The sequence below is a fragment of the Rhinolophus ferrumequinum genome, chromosome 17, assembly GCF_004115265.2.
Source record: "Rhinolophus ferrumequinum isolate MPI-CBG mRhiFer1 chromosome 17, mRhiFer1_v1.p, whole genome shotgun sequence".
NCBI lineage: Eukaryota > Metazoa > Chordata > Mammalia > Chiroptera > Rhinolophidae > Rhinolophus > Rhinolophus ferrumequinum.
Window position 1 is genome coordinate 6,343,837 of NC_046300.1, and position 24,563 is coordinate 6,368,399.

Sequence of the window (24,563 nt, forward strand, 5' to 3'; positions counted from 1 at the left end):
GTTAATAAACCCAATAAACTTGTTTTGGGATCTACAGAGCCCAGAGTCTCTCTGGACTGCGGCTTTCTCCGTCCTAAGGAGGGTTTGCTCCCCTTCTCTTTCTGGGTTGCAATTTTTACAAAAAGTCTATTGCCACTTCTACATCTTTGCTTTTTCTAGTCATCCAGGACTTACTCTATCCTCAGTTCTTCTAGGAGGCATTCTCCAGCAGGTAGGCATCCTGGACTCCAGCCTGGGTCTCCGCAACCAGGACCCAAGTGAGGAGGAGAGAGACAGAGAGAGAGATGCCAACTGACCTCTGAAAATATAAGTGGCCATGATCTTATGGCCTGACTCCACTAGACAGTGGCTACAACCCTATGACGGGGCAAAGGTGGGGTGGAGGCAGCAGTGTATCTAGTGCAATAGCCGAGATGGCCCCAACCCAAAGACAGAAAAGGTCAACAAAGCCAGGAGGGGAACTGGCCACCAATGCTCGGTCACCAACGCTTGGCCACCCACAGCCCCTGTTCAGCAGACTCCCTCCTTCCTACCCTGGCACACATCTTGTTTCAGCTCCCAGTCCTCAGGCTGTCTGCTCCCCCTGGAGTGTCTGTATCCCTATCTGAATGGCTCCCTTGTTGAGGAGCCATTGGCCTGTAAGTCCTCCAACGGTTCCCCCTGGGCTCCCTCCTTCCTGGAGCCAAAGCTCAGACAGGCACTGCCACAAGCATGCAACATGGTGAAAACACATAATGCCCACCCAGTGACACAGACACTCAGAGATATGCTCTATACATGCCTCTAACCACAGAAGACTATAAAAATGGGTGCACACAGCCAAGAACACAGCCTGTCTGTGACCAGACTTGCCTCTTCCCCCACCAGCTCAGCCCTGCGCTTGAGAGCTGATCCTCCCTTCTCAGGCCTCCCCAGCCTGCTCCTAGCAACAGCCAACAGCTCTTGCAGTTGCCCGGCAACAGGGAGAACCTGTCAGCTCCCTAGAGGCCAGGCTCAACAGCGGTGGGTAGACAGAGACCCCAATTAATGGAGGGAGGGCAGGATGGGGCCACTGGGAAATATGGCTTTCCCCAGCCCCAGGCCAGGTCTCGTGTATTCCTTGCACCCTTCCCACCAGTTAGCCACCCCCTTCCAGTTATGTGTTCTTCCTAGAAAGTCCAGCAACCCCTACTTCCATCCCTCCCGGCTGCTCCCTCTCCATATCCATGGGGGTCCCTAGGGCTTTGGCTAGACCACTGTTTGCTACTCCAGTCACATACCTCCCACTCCAGTGGCTCAGCAGAACCCCACACAGTCATCTCCAACCCAGCTTCTCCCCTGGTCACCAACCCAGTGTCCACCATTGCTCTGAAGCCTCCCTCAGACACTTTGGACAGCCCCACTGGCCCTGCTCCTGGGCTCACAACCTTGTGACTTCTCACAGGCCAGAGCTATGACTTTCTCTCCCCACCCTTGCATCCTGTCAGCTTCTTCCCCTCCTCAACTCTCCCTCAAATGTGTACCTATTCTCTATTCCCACAGTCCCTTATTCTAGGCCTCCAGACTCCTCCCTGGCTCTGCTGTTTTCCCTGTAGTCCATCTTCTACATGGCAGCCAAGGGGATCCTGCTGAAAGAAATCATATCACTCTCTTGCTCACAAACCTTCTGTGGCTCCCCCGTGCCCTGAGGATAAAACCCACACACACTGTTTGGACTGTGCAGGAGATAGAGGTGGTAGAGTGGAGATTGACTACAAGGACTCTGGGGAGCAGTCGGCAAACTTGCCAGCTGTGTATTATTTTGGACAAGTACCTCCCTGTGCCTCAGTTTTCTTATCAGTAAAATGGGCCTAACATTACTATCTACCCACCTCACTGGCTGAGGTCAGAAAAAGGAAATGTAGGTGAAATGTTCAGAATATGAGTGGCACATGGAAAGCCTTCAATAGGAGTGAGTTGTTATAATAATAATTTCTGCAAGGCCCTATATGGGCTGTCCCAACCCAAGATTCTCATCTCCCTCCACTTGCATCACACCAGCACTCCAGGATTCTGACTTGCCCTGTTCACCCCACTGTCTTTCTCCTCCCCGCTGATCACCTTCCCACTCACCCCACTTCCCCATCTTTCCTTCTCTGGCTGTGAGCTGGGCCTCTCTGACTCCCAGTGTCCTGGTGGTGAGTCTTTCCCACCTGAGTCTCTGGTTCCAGACCCCTTGCAGCATAATCCTTGAGGGTGACGGGTAAATATATGTCAACTTAAATGAATGAATCACACAAACGCTATCCCACCCTTCCAGGGGTCCCTGATCCTAGAACTGGGAGAGGTGTGAACAACTAATCCTGCTGACACTGTAAAAATATTTGCCATAGTTGTGTGCGCAGAGAAGGGAGAAACTAAGATCAGAGAGCCTTCTTGGGGAAGGTGATGTACAGAGTGCTCGAGGGAGAAGAGCACTGAGGAAGAAGTGTTCCAGGAATAGGGAACACGGAGGCAGGGTGGCTTTGGGGAAGGACCAGGGAGAAAATCAAGGGTCAGAATTGGAGAAACTCCTTGCTTTACAGCTGAGGCAACTGAGGCCAGAGGGCCCAAGACTCATCCATGGTCATACAGTGAGGGACATCACAGGCACCTGCTTCTTTCACACGTGGGAAGCCAGGAGTCCTTTTGAAAGATGTTGTTTTAGGGTCAGGGGTGGCTGCCTAGCCAGGGCTTCACGCGCGCCATAGGAGGTGTGACTGGTCCCTGTGCACACCAGCCCAGCACCATCTGGACTGGACCACAAAAGACAGTGAAATGACATCCAGCAGAACTGAGGTGGCACTTCAGTAGTGGAATGGAGAAGAACGGTTTACACAGACAGCCAGAACAGCCTTGAGGCTCACTACAGGCCACACAGCAGGTCCAGCTTTTCCTGAGTTCTATCTTGCACCAGGCTGAGCAGGGTGAGGAACAGAGACCCCTTCAGTGGGCTGTGACACCCCAGCCTATAGGCTCCAGGAAGGGGAAGCTGCTGGCACTTCCCTAAAGACAGTTTCAGAGTGGGTGCGTCTGCCGCACCCAGAGTCCAGGAACAGGCAGGACCCCAGAGGGATCCCGAGTCCGGGGTCCTGATCACCCATCTCCATGGCTCTCAGGTGGCAGGGAGTCCTGTCAAGGCCTCATGACCACCAAATCACAGCCCTGAAAACAGGGCGTCAGCAGCTTTTGCTAGTAGAGCTCAGTGGCTAGAGCTGGCCCCTCCCTGCCACCCTGAGCCAGGCTCCACCTCCTGGTACCTCCCCTGAACTTCCTGCTTCTTAGCCCAACAGCAGTTCTGAGATTTGAGTCAGTTTCGCTGTCCTCTCTGTCCCTTCTTTCAAACCTCTCCTCCCAGGCTTCTGTCTCTCCAAAAGGAACAGTCCCAAGCCTGGGAGGTCCAGGGTGCCCCTTCCTGGTCATCCACCTCCTTCAGAAACAATTGGCTTTGGCCTAGAGAACTCAGGCCCCAGCACTCCTTGCCAGAAGTTACTGGGTGGGCTAGGAGGCTTCACTTGACACAGGGGTGGGGAGAGCAGGAGAATCTGGGAGGAGGGGTCATCTTTTCAACTAGTGCTTACTGTGAACCTATAGTGCCTAGAACACTATGGTCGGGGAGACGGCTAGGACCCTGTGCTCCAGGAGCACGTGCCAAACAAAGTAAAGAGGGAAATGAACTGCAGTTTTGGAGAAAATCAACAGGGTGACACGGGAGCCACTGGGAGGAGTGTGCAGGAGGGCACAGTCTGAGGAGGGAAACTTTGAATGATGTGAAGGGCGCGACTATATGATAAGCCAAGAGAAGAGAGTGATCGGTAGAGGCAACTGAAAAGCAGCTTCCCCTTCCTGGAGCCTGTAGGCTGGGGTGTCACAGCCCACTGAGGGGGTCTCTGTTCCTCACTCTGCTCAGCCTGGTGCAAGACAGGAAGTCAGGAAAAGCTGGACCTTCTGTGTGGCATGTAGTTAGCCCCAAGGCTATTCTGAAAGTGTAGGTAGGGGCTGGGTGTTTCTGGAACAGAAGGGTGGCCAGCCCGGCCAGGATAGCGAAAGCAAGAGGAACAGCAGTGTGAGACAGGACTGCCGTGAGGCGTTACTGAGGAGTAGGGCAGGCAGGGGGTTCCCAAGTCTCCAGGGGATGCTGAGGTAGGGGTGGGACTGAGCCTGCAGCAGGCACCAGCATCTCCAAGCCAGTGACTCTTGTCTGGCCCTGCAAATCCAACTGGTCTTGGCACTCAGGGTGCTACTGATATGACAGGGAGAACTGCCCAGTGCCTTGGGAAGAGACCCAGGGAGCCCTCAGGGCTTTGGGGCCAGGGTCTGAGCTGAGCCCTGCTTTGCCCTTGAAGAGTTCATGGCCAACTTGCCACTGTGCCTGCCACAGATAGTCAGTCTCTAAAGGCTACCTCCTCTGGGAAACCCAGGATCCTTAGAGGGCCTGGGACATGATAATCGACCCTATCTCCAGGAGCCACTCCTCTGCTCACCCTGCTGCCTAAACCCTCCCTGTCCTGCTGTCCAAAGGCTGGGGCTGGTAGCCTCTCCCGCGACTCGTTAGGCCTTTATTAGCACTGCTTCCCGGAATTTAATTTAATGAAGGAGCAAAACAGCCCTAATGAAGGTGATGCAATAGCAAGCAGCTCATGAGGTACCTCCAAGGCTAAGCCACCTGGACTCCCAGGCTTCCTATAGATGGGGGGAAGAAAAAAAAGGGGGGACCTTTCCGGGGATGGATACTGGTCACTGAATCCTGGGAGCATGGGACGTTGCTTCGCCTAACTGCAAGGAGCAAATGCTGTGACTGAAGCCAACTAAACAGAGTTAGAGAAATGAGCCTGGTTGGGGACTGTTTCAGGCTCATGGAGAAAAGCTTTTGAGATGCTATCAGCCAGTGCAAAGGCCCTGAGGTCAGGACCAGCATGGTGTGTTATACCACAGGCCTGGCGGTGGTCCAGCGCAAGGGGTAGTCAGCAGAGGCCAGACCATCAGAATCACAGGGAAGTGAAGTTTCAATTTTGTTCCAAGTGTGACAGAAACTATTGGGGGAGGGGGTGTTAGGCAGGGGGACATGATCCACTATTTTAAAGGTCCCTCTGGCTGCTCCGAGGAGTGTCACCTGTGAACAAGAGAGAAGGCAGGGAGCGAGGCAGGGGGTGGCCGCCATGTAGTGCAGGTAAGGGTACTGGAGTGAAGCCAGTGGAGACTGGGCTGCCCACGTCCCCGAGAGATGGGAGCTCGGGTGAAATGTGTGTGTGGGGAGGGGGTAGGGGAGGAGGCCGGTCACATATAACTGGGCTGAGCTTCCAGCAGGTTTAGGCTGGCTAAGACCCTTTCAGCCTTACCCACAGGCTTAGCCCCTCCTCCAAATGGACATTGCTCAAACATTTAAAGAAAACCAGTCTAAAGGGATTCCCCACACCCCATATCTGTTTCCCCACCTGTGTGCACCTCCACTGCTGGAGTTTCCATCCCATTTCTCCATCGATAGGAAGTCTTCCTAGCCCTGCCCCCAGGTCTTGGCCAGCGCCAGGCTCCCCAGGAACCCCACGACTGTATTTCACAAGGTAAAAGGCCAGGAGACTCAGGCGTGGGGCAAAGAGGCGTGGGGCAAAGAGCCGTGCAGGGTGCAGCCTCGCAAACCAGGGCCTGTCCGTCCACCTTCCGCCTCCTGCCCTGGATCCCGCCCCTGCCCTGGGACCCCGCAACACTGCCTGCCCAAGGCCGCGGCCCACCTCAGTCCCCTAGCACCCCCGCCTCCTTAAATTCTGGCACCCACGCCCCGCCCACGGCGGCCTCCCCCGACTCAGGCCTCCCAGGCCCAGCTGAAGCCGGAAGAGGCCTCTGAGCGCGCTACCCCGCCTCTTCCGGGGCCTCTCTAGGCCGGAGTGCGAGATTTCGGTGGCCCTGCACGGCTTCGCGGGGCAACGGCGCCTCCTGGCGGGCCTGGGGCACAGCGCGGGAGCAGAGGCCGGCCCATCCCCTCACCTCCCCGCAGCCATCTCCTCTCCTCCGGATTAGAATTTGCAATCACTCCCAAAAGGGCCTGTCCTCTCGCCTTGTTTGCCTTCGGTCCCGACACCGCCACCGCCGATCTGCCACTCGGTGGCCAGAGAGACCCTCCCTGCACAGAGCAGCAGCCTTTCAGCGTCCTCTTGATCGGAGCCCTCCGTGGCGCATTAGCGCCCTCGCCCTGCCCTGATCTCAGGCGGTCAGGCCCTCCTCCAGCTGTAGCCACTCTGGGCCCATCCTAAGATCGTTCTATGACACCCGCCTTTCTTCTTCTTCTGGTTCTGGAATCTTCATACTCTCTGGTATAGGGCACTCTCTCGCCTCCACCTCCCCAAATTCACAGCGGAGATTAGATGCTGATTTGGGTAATTATCCTGGTAGGAACTCCCCTGCACCATCAAGGTCGGGCGGTTTGGTGCTCAGTGCCTGCGCCCAGCCCGGAAGCGGGTGCGTAGTGGGGGCTCCGGCTGAGTTTGACCCCAAAGACGTGTGCAGGATAAGAAGGGGGGCTGGGTGATACTTGGGCTCTCAGAACCCTTGGTCAAGGATGAGTCTGGGAGTCCAGCCCCTTCCTCCCTTATGGAACCCCTCCAAAGTCAGGCAGCCCATGGGGCTACGTGTTGGGTGGTTCAAGGGGCAACCCAGATTTCAGACGGTGACCGTCAGGGGGCAGCAGAGGCCGCTTTCTACCGGTTTGGTAGGATTAGGTCGCTGTCTGTAATCCTGTCCCCGTCTGGCCGGGCCTGGCAGGACAGGTTTGCAGCCTTGTGTGGTTTTGAAAGCAGTTTGTTCTTTCAGAAATTTTTCCGGGGCTACTCTTTCTAAGTACTTTTCAGTCAATTATTACTGTTTGAAAGTTAGTTGCTGGGTGACTGTAAATTGAGGTCAAGACGGACATGATGCTGATTTCTCCGGGTCCCTCCATAACGTTCTCGGCTGCATTTTCCACCCACGAGGTTCCAGCTACCAGCACGTGGCCAGGCTGGGCAGTTGTCACCCTGCATTCTCCCTGATGCCAACTGTCTAACCTCCATCTACTGTCTGCCAGCTCAGTTTCTTCAGGGCCCTGACCCAAAAGTACTTTACCTACCCCCAACCCACCATCCTACCAGCTTCTTCCAATCTCTGATCCTCCATAGCTTTTTCTTCCTGGTCTTCCTTAAAAGCCTGTGTTGGCCCTGCTTCTCTCACTTCACACAAGTTGTCTTTTGAGTTCCTACCTCTCTCTCCTCCAGCCATGCCAGTCAGGTTTGCCCCTCCCTCCACAAAACAGCCCTGGTCAAGTTCTTCAGCGGCCCACATCTTGGTCTGTTCTCTGCCCTCACCTCCTTGAGCATTTGATGCTGGCCCAGCTCCCGATGCCCCCGTTCTGGGTTTCCTCCCATCTCCTGGCTGTTCCTGTTCCGCTCCTTTGCTGGTTCCGCCTCATCACTCCTACCTCCTACCAAGAATGTTCCAGGGCTCAGTCTTGACTGCTGCCCTCCTCTGTCTAAAGTCACCTCCCCCATCTCATCCAGGCCCCTGGCTTTAAGGGTCCCGCTCGCTCTGCCTCCCAGGTCCGAAGCTCCAGTGCTGGCTGCTACACTGAACTCAGGTTACACACCCAAGTCAACGTGACATCTCCCCTTTGATGTCCATTCAGTGTTTTAAATGTTTCATTGGTAAAACTGATTTTCCTCCCAAGCCTGCTCCCTCAGTGGATGCTGTGGCAGCTTGGTCCCTAGACAGGCTTGGTGTCACTCTCAACTTGTCTCTGCCCCTCCCCTCTTACCCAAACCACCAGGACAAGCACCTCTACCTTCGGGACAAGCCCAGAATTTCGCCCCAACTATGTCACCACCTGGGCTGAGCCCCTCAATATGTTTGTCTAGAACAACTGCAGTAGCCCTTGTGTGGGTGTCACTCTTGGCTTCCCAACCCCCGCCCAGAGTCTAGTATCAAAGCAGCAGCCAGAATAATCCATTTAAAACTTAGAGTTGCTACTGACTCCGATTTTGCCCCCCATGTGTTTGGGATCCTGCACTGGCTCTTATCTTTTCCAGAGAAAAATCCAAAGTCCTTAAGGTAGCTGACAACATCTGGCCCTCTCATCAGCCCCCACTTGCCCTTTCTATCCTCTCCCACATCACCTAACATCAGCTACAGTTGCTTCCTGACTGCTCTTCTCAATGCCAGGCACATTCTTCCTCGAGGCCTTGCATTGGCTGATCCCTCTGTCTGGGACCATTCCCTGCAGGAATCCACATGGCTTCTACCCTCTCCAAATCCCTGATCGAATGCCCTTTTCTCAGTGAGGACCACACTGACCCACCTTCAGACCCCCTGTTCTCCATCGCCCATACCTTGCCATTTTTACTCCCTATAGTACTGAGCTTCTTCTAGCAAATGATGTAACTTACGGATTATGTTTCATGTTTCTGAGTCGAATCCAACCCCCCACCCAGAATATAAGTCTTCAGTTTGTTCACCACCGTGTGCACAAGTACCGGCACATAGGGAATCTTAATAAAAACATGTTGAATGAACTAATGAATCCCTTTCCGATTGATCGGTGAATGTGTACTTGGGCACACAGGCGAGCTGGGTGCAGGCGGGGATACCATGGCCCAGGCTTTGGTCCCTTTTCCTGGTCTATGTTTACTTACTTTTCTGTTACAAGCAGGCATAAGAAAAGCAGTGAAAAGAAATATAGAAGACATCTATGCTGGACTTTCTGGCTGTTCTATCTTGTCAATATTCCAAGCAGAGCAATTTTTTTTCAGCGCGATATTTTAAAAGAAAAAAGACCTGGGAAAAATTTCCAAACATACAAAAATGCTTAATGATGACCAATGGCCTGCAGACCCATCCTCATGGAGGCCGAGTGTCTGGGACTTGACAGCTAGGGATGAAAGTTACTCATTTGAAGTCATGCAGACATTTGGTTTTTGGATAGAGTGGCCATATTGCCTGCAGCCTCCCCCCAAGAGTCTGGAGGAGACATTGCTGGGCAGGCAGAGACGGATGGCCTCCCAGGGCCAGGGTCCTTCCTCCACCCCAGTTGTGTGTGTGTATGGTGAGGGCAAGAGCAGGTGGAACTACTGTCAGCACATCCCCCTGCTCTGAGAGGCCTGAAGCCAAGTCTGGGGTCTTAAGAGACTCCAGGCAGTCCTGCTGCTGCTCTGACCTGCAGCTTGCTTTGCGGGGAGGGAGTTTGAGAAAAGACCCCAGGGTTTGTTTGCAGGAGGTACCCTGCACTGTATTGCCTCCCTCTCCCCAGGAGCCGAAGGCCCTAGGCAGGGCATAGACCCATCTGATGAGGAAGAAGCCAGAGATCCCCAGAGGGCAGCCCTTCATGCCAGGGCATTCTGGGCTGCAGCCACCTCTAGGCCAGTGTCCAGCTCTTTTCTAGGGCCATGGGTCTCCTGGGTGAGTCCCCAGGCTGGAGTCAGGCGCCGGGGCTGATGGGAACCAGACTCAGGAAGCTCCCCTCTGACCGGCTGGCACTGCCATGGGCCTAGCAGCCACCAACTTGAGGAAGTTCTTTCTTCAGGGGTTTCCCATGCTGGCAGCCTTCTTGCCAGTTCAAACTGGATTTTTCCTGCAGCTTTTTCCTTGGCGGCCTCGCCAGGCGCAGGGTCTCTCCTAATGAGAATTTGGTGCCAAGGCCTAGGCAGCTCCATCCCGCTGGGTCCCAGCTGGTTCAGGCCTGCCCCGGGCAATGGGCAGCTTCCCAGCCCCACCTAGGCCAGGGCACCTGAGGCTGCCCTGCGTCCTTGCAGCTCCTGCCCCGCTTTGGACTCCCCCATTCAAAATTCAGGCCCAACATACAGGGACAGATTAACCCACCTTTATTCACAGTGGGTTTTCCTATTAATAAAAAGATCAGACTGACAGAGTACAGGGTCCCTGGACTTTTGTTTCCAGACTCAAGGCATTGACAGAGGGTTGACGTGGCAGCCAGGGGAGGGCAGGGGGCCCTTCCGCAGAGCTTCCGCAGCGGCCCCAGCTCAGCCCCCCTGTGTAGCTGCTGGGGATGCAACTCACGTTGCCTCCTTCCGGAGGCCTCTCTCTGTCCCATTTCCTGGGGCCTCATTAATTCTTCCCCACCTCAGCCGTGAGAAAGCAGGTCTATGCTGAATGTGGCCCAGGCCTGAGCACACCACTGGTTGGTTTGGGAGGCAGGGGGCGGGGTGGGGTAGGGGATTCACACCCTGTCCCCAGCCTCATCCCGGGGAAGAAGCAGGAGTGGCCTCTATCACCATCCATGTCCTGGCTCTCACTCTACTTTCCAGGAATCCAGGGACCGTGGAGATTCACAATATAAAACACAGCTGGTCTTACGTATAATATTTATAAAAGGGGGTTTGCCAGCCAGCCTCTCCACCCCTGCCCCAGGCTGGCCCCTGGGGTCTTTGGCTCCCAGAGACAAAGGCGCTCTGGGCCCCGTCTCTCTCTTCTCCCCACAGTGGAATGTGAGCTATGGCCCAGGCTTGGGGTGGGGGGAGTCCCAGCCTCCCCAGGACTGGTGAAGGGGTAGGGTAGGGGCCCATTGGGGGTACCCACACCAGCTTCACCCTCAAAAGAGCCTGTTGGCTCCACGTATAGGGTGAGGGTTATGCTACTGGTAGAGGGAATGGGAGAAGGGGACAAAAGTATCCAAGGACCTAAGCCCAAGTGCCTTTGTGGGACCTAGGGGACAGAAAGAGGGAAGGCAAGGGCTGTGGGAGATGGGGCTCCAGGATGTAGACTGTGGCCCAGCAGCAAGGTGGGGGGATGGCTGCAGTCCTGGGTTTCAGCTCTATGTGCCCCTACAGGCTGTGTGACGTCAGGAGGCAGCTGTCAGGCCTCCGTGTGTACATCTGTGCAAAGAGGATAAGGGGCTTGGGTTTGGATGTGAGGCAAGAAGAGGGGAGCAGAGGCACAGCTCATGGTGCTCCCAGCTCAGGAAGCCTCTGCAGCCGGGAAGCCCAGTCGGGTAGTGGCCCAAGGGCCTTGGTCCTGGCTCTTTAACAAAAACCTTTCACAGAGAGGACGTGGGGTAGGGCCAAATGCCATAGTGTTAATCACGTCTTTCTCCTCCCCCCGACTGGCCACTGGGTGGAAGAGTGTGGGCAGGGATACGAGGATGAGTAGACAGAACAAGATTGGGTTGTCCTAGTGGCTTCCTCCATGCCGGCTGGTCCCCGAGAGCCAGTCAATGATGATGAAGCTCAAGCTCATGGTCATCAGCAGGAGGCCAAGCCCAGCAAAACACAGGGCCTGTGGAGCCAGAAGGCAGCGTCAGGTCCGGGGTCAGGGCAGCCCCCCGCCCGTACCAGCCCACTGGCCTCCAGGCCCCTCGCACCAGGATTTTGGGTGTGGACCTTGCAGGTTCCTTCTCAGTGGGCACGATGCGGAAGTAGAAGATAGCAGGGAAGATGAAGATGAGGCATGGGGCAGATGTGGCACCTGTGAAGAACAAGGTGTGGCCACTGCAGGCTCATGGCCACTTATTGAATAAGGTTCGGGGGTGGACCCTTCAATGAGATCAAACATTCCTTGTTGGGGTTGGGGTCTCAGTTTGAGGCTCCACTAGAAAGCCTCCCAGATTCTGGAAAGCCCACCAGCCCCTCCCCTTTATCTTTGCCCACCAGGGTGGAAGGCTACTGCCGTTGGTGTCAGAAGAATCCTGTCAGTGAATGGAGTCAGCAAAAAGGAAAGGCAAGCCACAAGATAGAGACAGAGCCCTGAGGATCTTGGGCTCCTGGATATAGCTATTCCTGAAGGCTTTTCCATTGTTTGAGCCCAACCATTCTTTCCTGCTTAATTCATTTTGAGTTGGACTTCAGACATACACAACCAAGAGTCCTTTCTATGATATCCCTGATACTCAGCCCCAGGTCTGTGTGTCAGTGCCAGCAGAGCTGGGTTGGGGAGTCAGTCTCCTGAGTTGGGCTACCCCAAAGATGTCTCAGAATTGCTGACCTTCCAGCTCAGAGCCCCAACTGATTTGGGACAGTGGACCGAGCACCAAAGCTGTAACCCCGTTATCCTGGAGCTGAATCAAGGCTCCCCACTTATCAGATCAATAGCTCTGCTACTTCCTTAATCACCCTGTACTTCAGTTTCCTCATATGTGAAATGGGGACAAGACCCAATGACAAGACCCTCCTTTGTGGAGGCCACTGACCCCTGGGCTCCACACCATGTCCCAGCAAGGAGAACTGACTAAGTGGTTTTGAGCCCTCAGAAGGGATTAGAATAGCCTAAGAACACAGTCTCAGACGGGAGAACAAGCCGTGCATATGGCCAAAAGTCATCACTTAGATATAAGATCTGAGCTCAGGAATCTGCCAGAATTTGCAGGAGGGAAATTCTCTGGGGCAATACCCAGCAGGGCCAGATCCTCACCAATGACCCCGAAGATGCCCAGGATGTTGGGGGCGAAGATGACCAGCAGGTTGATACAAGTTAGCAGGCCAGTGGCAATGAGCGTGTGCCGCAGCCAGCTGAACTCCCGGTTTGGAAATAGCATCTGCTGGATGGCGCGGCGCACCTGTGGCGGGTGTGGGGGGGTCATCAATCTGTCAGCCCCATCAATCCCAGCCCCAGTGGTCCAGCCACCCAGCCATCTGTCCACTGGCTCACCGGAAACAGAACGATTGGCACTGTGAGTGTGACTGCCGTCAGCACAGCCACGCGCACACACAGGATCAGCACGTCGAATGGGTCCACCTTGTTGTAGGTGTGCAGCAGCTCCGACTCCACCCTGTCTGTGGCAGGCAGGGAGGGTGGTCAGCAGGCAGCTCAGGCAGGGTGGGCTCTGAGGCTGGGTGGACCCTGACACTGGGGGGGGGTGGCAACAGACTCACCTCCACAGCTGCAGGGCACCATTAGGCATCACACACCTAATGAGCGCCTATAGTATGCAGGGTGCCATGGCCACTGGCCAGCCCCTTGCCCCCCAGCCTGGCCTCTGCCTCCGCCCCCAGTGCAGCCGTACCGTAGAAGGTGAGGTAGCCGAAGAGGGCAGCCAGGAAGTACATGACATACATGACGGCGATGGATAGGTTGGAAATGTGCTGCATCTTCCTCTTGGAGGGACTACAAGGGGCAGAGGAGGGGATTGGTGCCAAGCAGGGCCACGCTAGGAGACCCCCACGTGCCCTGGGGTCTCTCTGGCACCACACCTCCCCATCTGGCAGCGAGGAAGCCTCCTTCTTGCCCCCAGTCACCACCCGCAGCAGCCATAGAGACCTTTGATAAAATCACTTGGCTCCTGTCACTCCCTTCCCCGCTTTCAGGACCACATCCATTTCCTGCAAACCAGCGCCGGGCAGCCCTGCTCCCTCTCCCAGCCATGGAACCTACTCCTTGAGCTCTGTGTAGATGGGCAGCACCTCCGGGTGGCAGACGAAGGCGAAGGCCATGATTGGGATGGTGTACGCCGTCTGGGGGAACACGGGGACTGAGTCAGGGCAGCTCCCACACTCTCACCAGGCCCCTGCCCCGACCCCAGCCTGTCAGAACCTGTATGTTGAGTGTGAAGTAGCTTGGGGTACAGAGGTCTGCAGTGCTAGTCTCCCCCTGCAGCTGCGTCTTCTTGGTGACCTCCATGAGACTGATGTTGCCTGTGATGTTGGCAAAGTTGGGAGGCAGTGGGCAGGGCACCTGGAACTTTTTGTAGATGACCTGGTGGGAGGGTGAGGGTGAAGGTACAGTGCCAGGCGAGGCTGCCTGGGAAGTCACTCTGAAGCCACATCTAGATCAGGATCGAGGGAGCTGCCTTCTGACCCAGGCTTCCCAGAGAGACCTGCCCCCTCCCTGATAGAGGACTCCCCCAAGAGGCCTGCCCCCTCCCTCTGACAGAGGACTCCCCTAGACCTGCCCCCTCCCTCCACCAGCACAGAGGGTGACTCACTGCAATTAAGAAGAACACCATGCAACTGAGAGAGAAGCCACTGGAATAACCCAGGTAGCCTGCAAAGTGGGGGTGCTGTGAGACTTGGGGTCCCCTCTGGTACATCCTTCCAACATCTCTCTCCAAGGCCCTGGCCCCATCACACTCACCAAGCTGCCGCATCAGTGCCAGGGGCAGAATGATGGTGATGGAGACCAGAATGACCAGGTAGTTCCCATTCATGTACCAGTCCCTGAAGAATGGGAGTGGAAAGCCCAGATTAGAGCGCACACAACCTCGGGGGGGCTGGCCTGCCTCCACCTCCAGTCGGAGTCACCAGTGGTGCCACTGAATGACCTCCAAAGAATACTGGTCTACAGCTCTGAGTCTTCCTGTCCCCATCTGCAAAATGGGCATGTTTTCAGCACTCTCCTTCTGGGTGAGGAAGACTAAGGCACGCAGCTCCTGCTTGGTAATTGTCAAGATCAGACTCCCTGCTGTTGTCTTTCTCAGGACACACAGGTCTGGGTCCAGCCTCCCCAAAAAGTGGCCCCGAGAGGCCCAGGGAGGTGGGTGGAATGAAAAAACCCTGGCTCTGGGAGGTGGGCATTTTCCATGGGGGTCTCAGGGACTTGCCAATAACCTGTGCTCCTGTGGTCCCTCCTGCATCCTGCACCATCCTGCCCCACCCTCCCATGGGAGAGGGGGTGCAGGCAACTAAAGGGAGACGGAATGGGACCATCCTTCAAAGCAAGCCCAAAGGCCAACTGCTTGGGAAAGGCCCCCCAGGGAGAGGGGTTTCTGGCTGTTTCCCTCTTGCTCTCAGCCTTACGGACCCTCTACTTGCCTGGGCCATGTTGCCAAGGGCTGGGCCTGCTGTCTTCTCTGCCCCCACTCACAAAATGTGGCTGATGCCATCAATGCTGGCTAAACTAATGACGGGCAACTGGGACACCGTGGGCTTCATTTCTTGGGGGGAGGGCTAACACCCAAGCCACAGTCAGGAGCAGCCGGCGCTTAGAGCTAAGCTGAGGCTCTCAGGTCCTCCCATACTCACAGGTGGGGCCCAGGATCAGCGGGGCCCAGCTCCCTCAGCCCCGTCACAGCCCCACATGGCGCCCCTGGGGGTCCCCCCGCCCAGGTGCTTCATAAACGGAGGTGAACTGAATGTTAACTCTGGAGGCAGCCCTTTGCCCCTCCACCAGCCACGTGTAGGCTCTGTCTCACCTCCCACTAGCTCAGTCTGGTCTCCCGGGGTCAGGGGTGGACTAGGGGTTAGGAGTGGACTAGGGCCTCCCACCCTACCCCAGCCCCACCCCACCCTGGGGCTCACGAAGTTTGCTTCTCCAGGTTCAGGAAGGTCTGTATGACAAGGGGTAGCTCAGACTTGATGATGTACAGGTAGCTGGACATGGCTGGGGGGAGAGGGGTGGGGGGGTGCTGGGGTCAGTTGAACCAGCCAGCCCCCGCCCCCCATCTGCCTGTGTCTGCCCGCAGGCCGTACCTCCAATGTTCTGCAGCGTGATGGCCAGGGCCGCTGCCAGCTTTCCCGGGGTCCCAAAGGCACGGTAACCCAACTGCTCATAGGCACGGATGCCTGTGGACACAGGGAGTCAGGAGAGTCAAGACTGCTCCTCCCAGTCTGCTCCTCCCTCGCTATAGGCTGGCGTGAGGCTCACCCACGATCCCTGAGGACTTGAGTAGCAGGTGGATGGAGTAGCTGGAGAGCAGGGCAACGGACGTCAACAGGAACCTGGGGAAGATGGATGAAAAAAAGGCCACTGGGGCTCCCCTGGCTGGCAGGGGGCAATGAGCTCTGGGAGGCCTGGGTGGGCGAGGTCGGTGGCCAAGGTATCTGGACTCCCAACATGTGTGGTTGCAAGCTCAGCCGGCCCCAGGGGTGGTGAACACCACCCAGTTTGACCCAGGATGGAGCATGACCCAGAAGAGGCCCTCCAAGTACCACCTCCCCTTGAGTTCTTGGAACAAACATGTTTCCCATTTGGCTGCAGGGCAGAGCTCCCAGGTAAGGACACGTGTGCCCACACAAGCCTGGCCATGGGGATTTGTCCGTCACGTGTAAATGTGGTAGAAGGACAGACTCAGGCCTGTTAGGCTGGCCCTGTGTCGTAATCGCAGTGGGTTTATTGGGAAGTGAGGTATATTTGTCTGGCCGTGGCTGTTTCTTTTAGCCATGGTTTGGGTGGAGTGTAAGTGCCCACCCACTGCAATCTGGGCCTCGGGACAGGAAACTAGTGGGTCCTGGGAGGTCATGGTTGGCGGCCTCCTGAGGGCTCCTGTCATTAGAAGGTTTGTTGACAGCACTCACAGGAAAAGGACGATGCCCGTGTTGGCCATGGCGTAAGCGAGCCCCAGGATGCCACTGCCCATGATGGCATTGCTGAGGTTGAACACTGACACCCCAAACGATGTCTTCCCCTCGAACTGCGGGCAGAGGGAGAGGAGGGGTGGGGGAGTCAGCAGGAGTGGAGGGCTCCTCAGCGTTCCCCTCACTGTCCGTCAGCCGCCCGTTGCTGCCCCCAGCACCTCATCACTGCACCCGAGCTCCCCACGGTGTCCCCAAACCCCCCCCCTCCCCGCCCTGGCTCACGTCAGTGAAGTGTGGCTCCTTGCTGGGGCTTTTCCGCAGGAAGCCCTCACCCGCAACACAGCTCTGCCGGGGGCCCTCGACCCTGCAGGCACAGGCCAGGGCAGGCAGCTCAGCTCCAGCCCCTCGCTCTGCACCCTGCCCTGAACCACAGCTGGGTCCCTCCTCTGCTCACCTCTGGCTGCCCGCTGTGGGGGTAGGGACTGGATGGAGTCCTTCCGAGTGTTTGCCGTTGGGCACCAGCTCCACCATCTCTGTCTGCAGAGGTGCCTCCATGGCTCAGGGATCACCACCAGGAGTGCTAGCTCACACACCAACACTCCGAAGTCTGCAGAGCGGATGGTCCCTCTGATTACCCCCGCCTTTGGGCCCACAGCACAGCCTCCCACCGGAAGGGAGGCCGTAGAACATCTCCCGGAGGGTCACTCAGGACAGACACGCACATGCCACCCTGCCTGCTGCCTCCCGAGGACCTGCCTTGGGGGGTAGAGTTCAGACACCTGAGTTCTCCGGGACATCCTGAGGGGACACCTTAGCCAGTACATAGCTCTCCCCCCGTGACACACACGCCTAGGCAAGCCCCTGAGGCCTCAGTTTCCCCACCTGTGAAGTGAAGGTCAGCTGGATGACCTGCGTTCAGAGCCCAGAGGCGCCAGGACCCTCCTATGCTGAGTCCCAGGCTGCCAGGCCCCACTCTGGGGGTGGGCCCTGGACTGACTATCCCTCCTTGACGTTAATACTGGGAGACGGTTTCCTGTGCTGGCCCTGTGTGCCAGGGGCCTCCTAGCCAACCTAGAATGGCATGGCCCGACGGCTGGAGGCCTCGGGAGAGGGTGAGGGCTGTGGGCCCTGTTCCCAGCCGCCCGGCGGGCACTGCTGGCAGCCAGAACAAAGGGCCCTCTGTGGGCTGAGAGCTGGCGCTGGGAACGGCAGGCGCAGAGGCTACCCGCCCCCCTGGAGCCAGGAGGCCTGAGGCAGTGCTGGGTAGCTGGACACCTGGGCCCTGCCCGCCTGGCTGCAAAGGGCCCTCAGGGGGCCTTCCAGGAAATGGGTGCCCCAGAGCCCAGTTCTCTAGACCACACAGGCCTCACTCTCTACACAACCCTGGCCTGAAGGCCACGTTCTCCTTCAAGCCTCTCCTCCCCTGCGAGGGACCTCCCCACCCTTAGGTGCCCCAGGCCAGGAGCTCAGGGCCTGGACCACTGGATCAGTCCCCCTTCTTTGCTCTTAGGGCATAGCTCTGCTGGGTGTCAAAGGAACCAACTCCCCTCCTTCCCACCCCTCAGCCCTGCCCACTGCCCAGACAGCTCATTGGAGCCTCTCCTGTCCCTGGGGCTGGGAGCCATCCACCCTAGGCTCAGAAGGTACCTGGACATAGTGTCCGCAAGATCTACAAGGACAGTCTGAGGGCCAGATGAGCCAGCAAGGGAGCTGAGGCCAGAGTGGTGACCAGGGATGCGGCAGTACAGATAGGCAGGTCAGCCAGAGCCTTGTCTTGATGCCATGGCACCCCGTCTGCTTGGGAACCCTGAATCCTGCCCTGAATTCCCCCTCCCCACTCCACATCCTGATGGTCTCAGGTCTGCTCTTGAACTTGGAGCACCAGTGGTCTCAAAGTTAGCACTCGGGGCTGTGTGCGGGTAGGGGAGGCTAGGCTCCGGTCTTGGGCCTCACGCCCGTGTCCCAGAGGCAGCAGCAACACAGAACTGACCAGATCACCTCCCCACACTTTGCCCCAGATAGTCCCAGGTCAGAGTTCAGCTCCCAGGCATGTCAGTCCTGGGGACCACACCCCTGGCACCCTTGGATGTCCTCAATCTGCCTCTTCTTCATCTGATGCTGCCGTCGGAAGCCTTCTCTCCTCTAGCCCCGCCCACTCAGCAGCATGACATGAGAATGCATGACCGCTTCTCATGCCCTCTTCCCCTGGACCAGGGTCCCAGAGGTCGGCCTGTCTTCATGCCCGGCCCAGAGCCTCACCGTCAGCATCCCTTCAAGGATCCCAGCTGGGTGTGGAGGTGCCAGCGCCTGGTCTCCAGAGTCACTCCAGAGGGCCCCCAGCTCTCAGCTGGGGTGCGTTTGCCGGGCCTCCTGCCCTGGGCAGGCTGGGACAGGCCCTCCGAGTGTGCTGAGTCAGCAGCCTAGACAAAGTACCCTTCTCTGCCTTAATATCCTTCCCTAGCAGCCAGGCACTGCCTCCAGGGAGACCACAGCCCATGGCCAAGGTACCTGAGGTTCTGGCTCCAGGTTACCCATTCCCCCAGCAGGACTTGGGCTTAGATCTTTAGGGCCTGTCTACTATTGCTGGGTCTCAGGTTAGCCTGAGATCGCAGAGACGACATGGAATACATTTCCTCAAGTGGCTTTCAGTCTGGAAGGCACAAAACCCCCAAACACATCCCTCATACTATGGCTCCTGCTACAAGTGAGTGTGAGCCACATAGTGCTGGGACTCAGAAACGGGGAGAGTGAGGCATCAAGAAAGGCTTCCTGGAGGAGGAGGTGATGGAGCCAGTTCTGAAATTCCAGTGAGAATCCCCAAGGTGTGAAAATAGGAAACAGTGACTCCAGCAGAGGGTACAGCATAGGCAAAGGCCCTGCAGAGTGTATGAGGCAGTCTGTGAGGGTAGAATGAAGGTTCTGTGGCCTAGACTAGCCCGACAAAGCCTTGAAGCCTAGGTCAAAGAATCTGTACTTCATTCTAGGGTAGGGCTAAAGGCTTGGCGGGCTACGGGGCCTGGCACGTGGACCCCTAGCCATTCCCTCAGGCTGGCAGCCCATTTTTGACAGTTCCCATCCCTCAGGCCTGCCACATCCCAGGCTCCTTTCTATCAGTGAGTCAGGGTGGACTCAGGGGATTGTCCCTGCCTAAGGAAAGCTGCCAGCAGACCCTGACCCACTGTGGGGAAATCCCAGAGTGGACACTCTGAGTCCTGCCTCACTGTATGACCACGGGCAGAGTATACCCCACTCATGACCTGTGTCTTCCTGTTCTCCAGGGGTTCCGTGAGGTTTGGCCAAAGCTGAGGACAGAGCAAGAAGCTTCTCTGACGCCTTTGCCCCCAGAACAGTCCATGGGCTCCCAGAGTCAGGCTCTGGGGTGGGGAGATCACTGTGACCTTGGGTGGATAATCAGAATGGCATCTGTCATGGGTGCAGCATGGGTTTGAGCAGTAAATCGATGGCTCAGGCCACTGCCCTGGGGCCTGTTTGCTCTGCTGGGAGATAAGGGCCAGGAGGGAACAGGAGCCACAGGGTTAGTGCAGCAGGTAACGCCCGCCCACGCAGGCATCGCAGGGTGAGAATTCGTCAGGCACACTTTGGCAGGTGTTGAGTTGGCTAATTAAAGATTTCAAGGCTCAGGAATCCAGGCCACCACATACTGTGTTTCCCTGAAAATAAGACCTAGCTGGACAATCAGCTCTAATGCATCTTTTGGAGCAGAAATTAATGTAAGACCTGGTATTATATTATATTATATTATATTATATTATATTATATTATATTATATTACATTATATTATACCTGGTCTTATATTATAGTAAAATAAGACCGGGTCTTATATTAATTTTTGCTCCAAAAGACGCAGTAGAGCTGACGGTCTGGCTAGGTCTTATTCTCGGGACACACAGTAGCAGCCCGTGCCTGCCTGCTATGGGATGCACACCTCTCTGCTTTCCTCCCCAATGCTCAGGGATAGAAGTGGGTCTGCAGTAGTGGGCCAGCTACGGGGGGCATCCACACTGCCCTTCCCTCAGTCCTATGGCCACATGCGTTGGTGGAGGCACAGACCCCACAGAGCTTGCTGCCGTGGCCTCTGGTTTTCTTGTGCCCGGGCAGCCCTAACCTCAGCCCAGGTCTCAGAGGAGAGAGAGGCAGCTGGCCTGGCTTCAGGGTCTATCACAGTTTTCCCGGGGGGCCCAGGGATGAGGGCTGCCCCCACCCGCAGTTCTAGCTCACCCATCATCACCACTCCCTCCCGCGACTGAGACAAGGTGTGCCTTCCAGCCTGGTACCTCTCTGCCCACCTACTTCTCTAGGCTTCAGAGGGAAAATGCCCTCCTAGGACAAGCTATCAGTCAACAGGGAAAGAAGATTTGGTGGACGTGTCTGAATTGGCACAGCCACAGGGATTGGTGTGAAGCTCATTCCTGAGGTCAGGGGGCTGGTAACAGGGTGTGTGGTAGGGTGTTCAGAACACACCCTGTGCCCCTCCTCCAGATTTTGACCCCGGTAGACTGAGTTCTCCATCTACTACTTCTTTGTCAACAACACTGTGTAAATGGCTAGTGTTTGGCCAACACCTGGCTGATACTGAGGGGTTGGCATACAGGAAGGGCACCTACAGGGAAAGGCAGATGGCCCAGAACATTGTTCTATTGGCCACACTAATCCCTCATACCCTAGCTCCTGAGCCCTGGAGTCTGCGGTATGTGTTTCTGTGTTCTGGGAGTCCGGAAGTATCTAGGAGGATCTAAGGGGCCCAGCTGGAGCCGGAAGGTGGACTTTCCTGTGACAAAGTACATTTTCTAGACACCCAACAGATGCTTTGAGTTGGGCCTAGCCCCAGACACCTAGGCCTCCCCTCCCACCCTGGATCCTCCTTGCTCAGGCTGCCCCCGGGAGGGGTTGCAGCTGGAACCTCTTGGTTCCAGACTGAACCAGAGCCAGCAGCAGCCCCCTCCCCCCATTGCCAGCCTGCTGAGAGGGACGTGCAGCCTGAGGTCCAGCTGAGGCAGAGGACAGGACATCACGTGCCCATGGCCCCCCAGGAACAGGGGAGACCCCGAGCCAGCCAGCCCATCCTCCTCCCTGCTGACCCGGAATCCCCTGGAGGCGGCCAAATATTTGGACAGCCGGACTTCTGGCCCCAAAGAAAGCTGGAGCAGGGGCCTGGGGCAGCTCAGGACTCATTGGAGACTCTGATGGGGGGGCTAAAGGCAAGGTCAGCCTGGAGGAAAGGCTCCATCCAACGTCAGGAAGACACGGAGAGGCAGAGGGAGGGAAGAGAGAGACAGGGAGAGAAAACACACACACACACTCCATGCGTCCATGCATACTGATCCAGACAGACAGGCACAGGGAGACAGAAATAATGATGGATGTGGAGGGACACAAACAGAGAAAACTACAGAGAGAGATAGGTGGATAGACATTCAGACAGGGAAAGAGACAGAAAACCAGAAATGGCCAACCAGTCAGAGATAGCCAGATGGAGACAGACAAAGACAAGACAGCAAGAGATGACAACGGACAGCCAGCAAAACACAGAGCGAGCTCCGGAAGGAGCAGGAAGTAGGGAGGGAGTGAGGCCCAGGTGATGGGGCAGCACCCAGTGGGCACTGCAGGGATAACCAGGCCGAGCCTGGAGGACCCCACAAGAGGCGGCCAGAGCATTTCCAGGTTCCCACAGGGCAGGTTATGCCCCCATTAGCCAGGTGCAGGGACATGCAGAGGATGGAACTGAGTCCACTAGGGCCACAACGTCAGGCCCAGCTGGAAAGAGCCCCCTAGTCCAGCACCCATGGTTTGTCTACCGACACAATGAAAAAGATATGTGGAGACAACAATCAGTTGGAGTGACCCCATCCTCAACAGCCACGCACGTGTGCAGACGTGCCAGCTGAGAGGCTGTGTACAGGACGTGGCCCGCAGAGCGGAAATTCAAAACCAAGCCACCACAGGCCGCTGGCCGGAAAGCCCCTCCTGCCCCAGCAGCTGGTCCTTCCCTTTGGTCCCCAGAAGCCCCGCCTGATCCTTTGGAGCACCTCACCCACCCCACATGGATCCAGAGTCAAAGGCCCATCCTCCACACACCAGACTGAATATGCACAGGCCACACAGTAGGTACTCAGTAAATGTTAAATGCATGAAATGGGTTCAAGGTCCTTGGCAAGCCCCCAGCCCATCTCATCCGCTCCAAGTGGCGCCCGACCCCCGCCAGCCATGTCCGCACTGGAACGTCCTCCTTCAGGGCCCCTATCCTGCCACAGCACACACACCCCAGCTTTCTGTGTACACAGATGCCAAACTCCTCGAAAACATGTTTTCCCCTCAAATTGAGTGCCCGTCCCCACACCCAGCCCAGACTTTCAGGGTGCACTCAATTTAGTTCAGAAACCTTCCCTGACACCACCCAGAAATCATGAACCACCCAGCCTGTTGTGCCTCAGTTTCTCCATTTGCTTGGGGCTCCAAGGCTACTTGCTAGGGCAGCAGGCACCAGAAACAAACTCTCATGGTCTGGTCACCTGGAGCCCTGAACTGGGGAGGTGTGTGTGTGTGTGTGTGTGTGTGTGTGTGTGTGAGATGTGGGCCAAAAGAACCAGTAATGAGTAAAGGGGTTGCTTGAGAAGCCAGTGAGGACAGGAGCTCTATGGTCCCAGGCAGAATAAAGTTCTGAGACATTCACCACTACCTCCTCCAGAGACACAATTCCCTGCCCCCCCCCCCCCACGCCAAGGAGTCAGAGATTCAGTCCTGCTTCCAGTCATTCCAGCCCTTTTGGAGATGTGCCAGGCCTGGCCTCATCCATTCCCAATACCTCCCACCTTTGGTGCTTCCTGCAGGAAGCCTTCCATGGTTGTGCAGAACCCCCAGCCGCCAAATGGAACTGTCCTCAGATCGCTGCAGCTTTCTATGCTCCAGACTGAGAACTTCTGAGGGATTTGCTTCCTTTCCTGAAGCAACTGAGCCCCCATGCCAGACAAAGTACTGAAGAGGAAGGAGTGGAAGATCCAACGGCCTCTTCCAGGGACAGCACAGTGGCCCAAGACAGTCATGGAAGGAAGGACAGTACTGGCAGCCTGAAGGAAGGATGAGCCTGGGAATAGGTGAACCCCACGGTGCAAGGACCTTTGACTTCCCCTCAGACTTGTCCTAGAGCCTACATACCTGGGCTCAGAGCTCAGGTCACTGTGGGGGAGAGGGCGGATCCCCTTAGGCCCCGCCCCTGGCCTCCCCCTCCCCGGGTGTAAACAAACGCATGCATTCGTTGTGGCCAATCGCAGGGGCCAATGGGGAGGGGCGGGCTTCTGCAAACCGAGTCCAGATCCTTTCTCTCAGCTGGTGCGCGATGCCTCCTCTCACACCCCCGCCTCGCGCAGGGAAGAGAGGAGCGCACATCGAGCCCCGCCCTCAGGCCAGGCCTGAAAACCACATTTGCCGGGTGCCCGACGTGCCCGCTGCAAATGGCACGGGTCTGGGACCAACATGTGCTCCGTGGCCCCTCAGGCAGCCTGGCCGGATCTGTTCTCAAGCCCCTGCCCAACGCAGCCGAGATAAATATACCCGGAGTCCCTGCGTGCCTGCCGGCCAATTTGCCTGTCAAGTGCCCGTCGGGGCAGCGCTCCAGGGCCTGCTCCCAGCCCCTTTTAGGCCCCCTTCTGGGGCCCTCTCCAGCCGGTCCCCTTGGGCCGTGCCTCGGAAAGTCCATCGTATGCTGTCGACCTCCCGTTGTCCCACCCGGCCCTGCTAAGAGGCTCCGAGGCGACAAGGTGCCTCTCCTGGGACACCTGCTCAAGCTCGGAGCTGAGTCCTGACTGGCGGGTCCCCAGACTTGCGTCCCGAGCGCGCGGGGCTCTGGCTCGCAGGAGGCTGGGGCGCCTGCCCCGAGGCGGGGCTGGCGAGGGGAGCTGCCTAGAGCCCGGCCACTAGACGGGAGGGTGGACAGTAGGGCTTGGCCCGCCCGGTACCCCTGGACTGGGGGTCGGCGCCCCCAGCGGTACCTGGCCTCACGGGTGGGGACGCGCGGTGCTCCGCTCCGGCCGGCGCTGTCTTCTCTGCTCCCGGCGGAGTGCTGCGGCGGGGGATGAAGGGCGCCCGGCCCCGCCCCGGCCCGCCCCCCGCCCGCCAATCCCCAGCTGCCCGCAGGAGGAGGGGCTGGTCTGGGGAGAGGCGGGGGCCCGACCGGCGGAGCAAAGGGGGCAGCCGGAGCGCTAAGGAGCCCCTAGGTAGAAGAGCAGCTGCTGCGGGAGGGCTCAGTTGAGTCTTGTGGGGAGAATGCTTCAATCCAAAGCAGATTCCCTCTGAGTGTCCCCTTAACCCCTGAAATGCTCTGCCCCAATCTCCCTGAGCCAGAAGGGGCTCTT

General features: G+C 57.1%; 1 protein-coding gene across 1 annotated transcript; it reads right to left on the reverse strand.

Moving 5' to 3' along the window:
* Positions 1-9,810: 9,810 nt before the first annotated feature.
* SLC38A3 (solute carrier family 38 member 3) lies at positions 9,811-24,297 on the reverse strand. Its single transcript, XM_033132676.1, has 16 exons — positions 24,201-24,297; positions 16,648-16,800; positions 16,476-16,557; positions 16,194-16,309; positions 15,544-15,617; positions 15,369-15,461; positions 15,198-15,279; positions 14,035-14,117; positions 13,886-13,944; positions 13,495-13,656; positions 13,336-13,415; positions 12,968-13,068; positions 12,613-12,737; positions 12,376-12,520; positions 11,330-11,433; positions 9,811-11,244 (listed from the first exon to the last, which is right to left on the reverse strand). The coding sequence occupies exons 2-16, from the start codon at positions 16,746-16,748 to the stop codon at positions 11,140-11,142; spliced, it is 1,512 nt and encodes a 503-aa protein (XP_032988567.1). The 5' UTR covers positions 16,749-16,800; positions 24,201-24,297; the 3' UTR covers positions 9,811-11,139.
* Between the last annotated feature and the right edge of the window lie 266 nt (positions 24,298-24,563).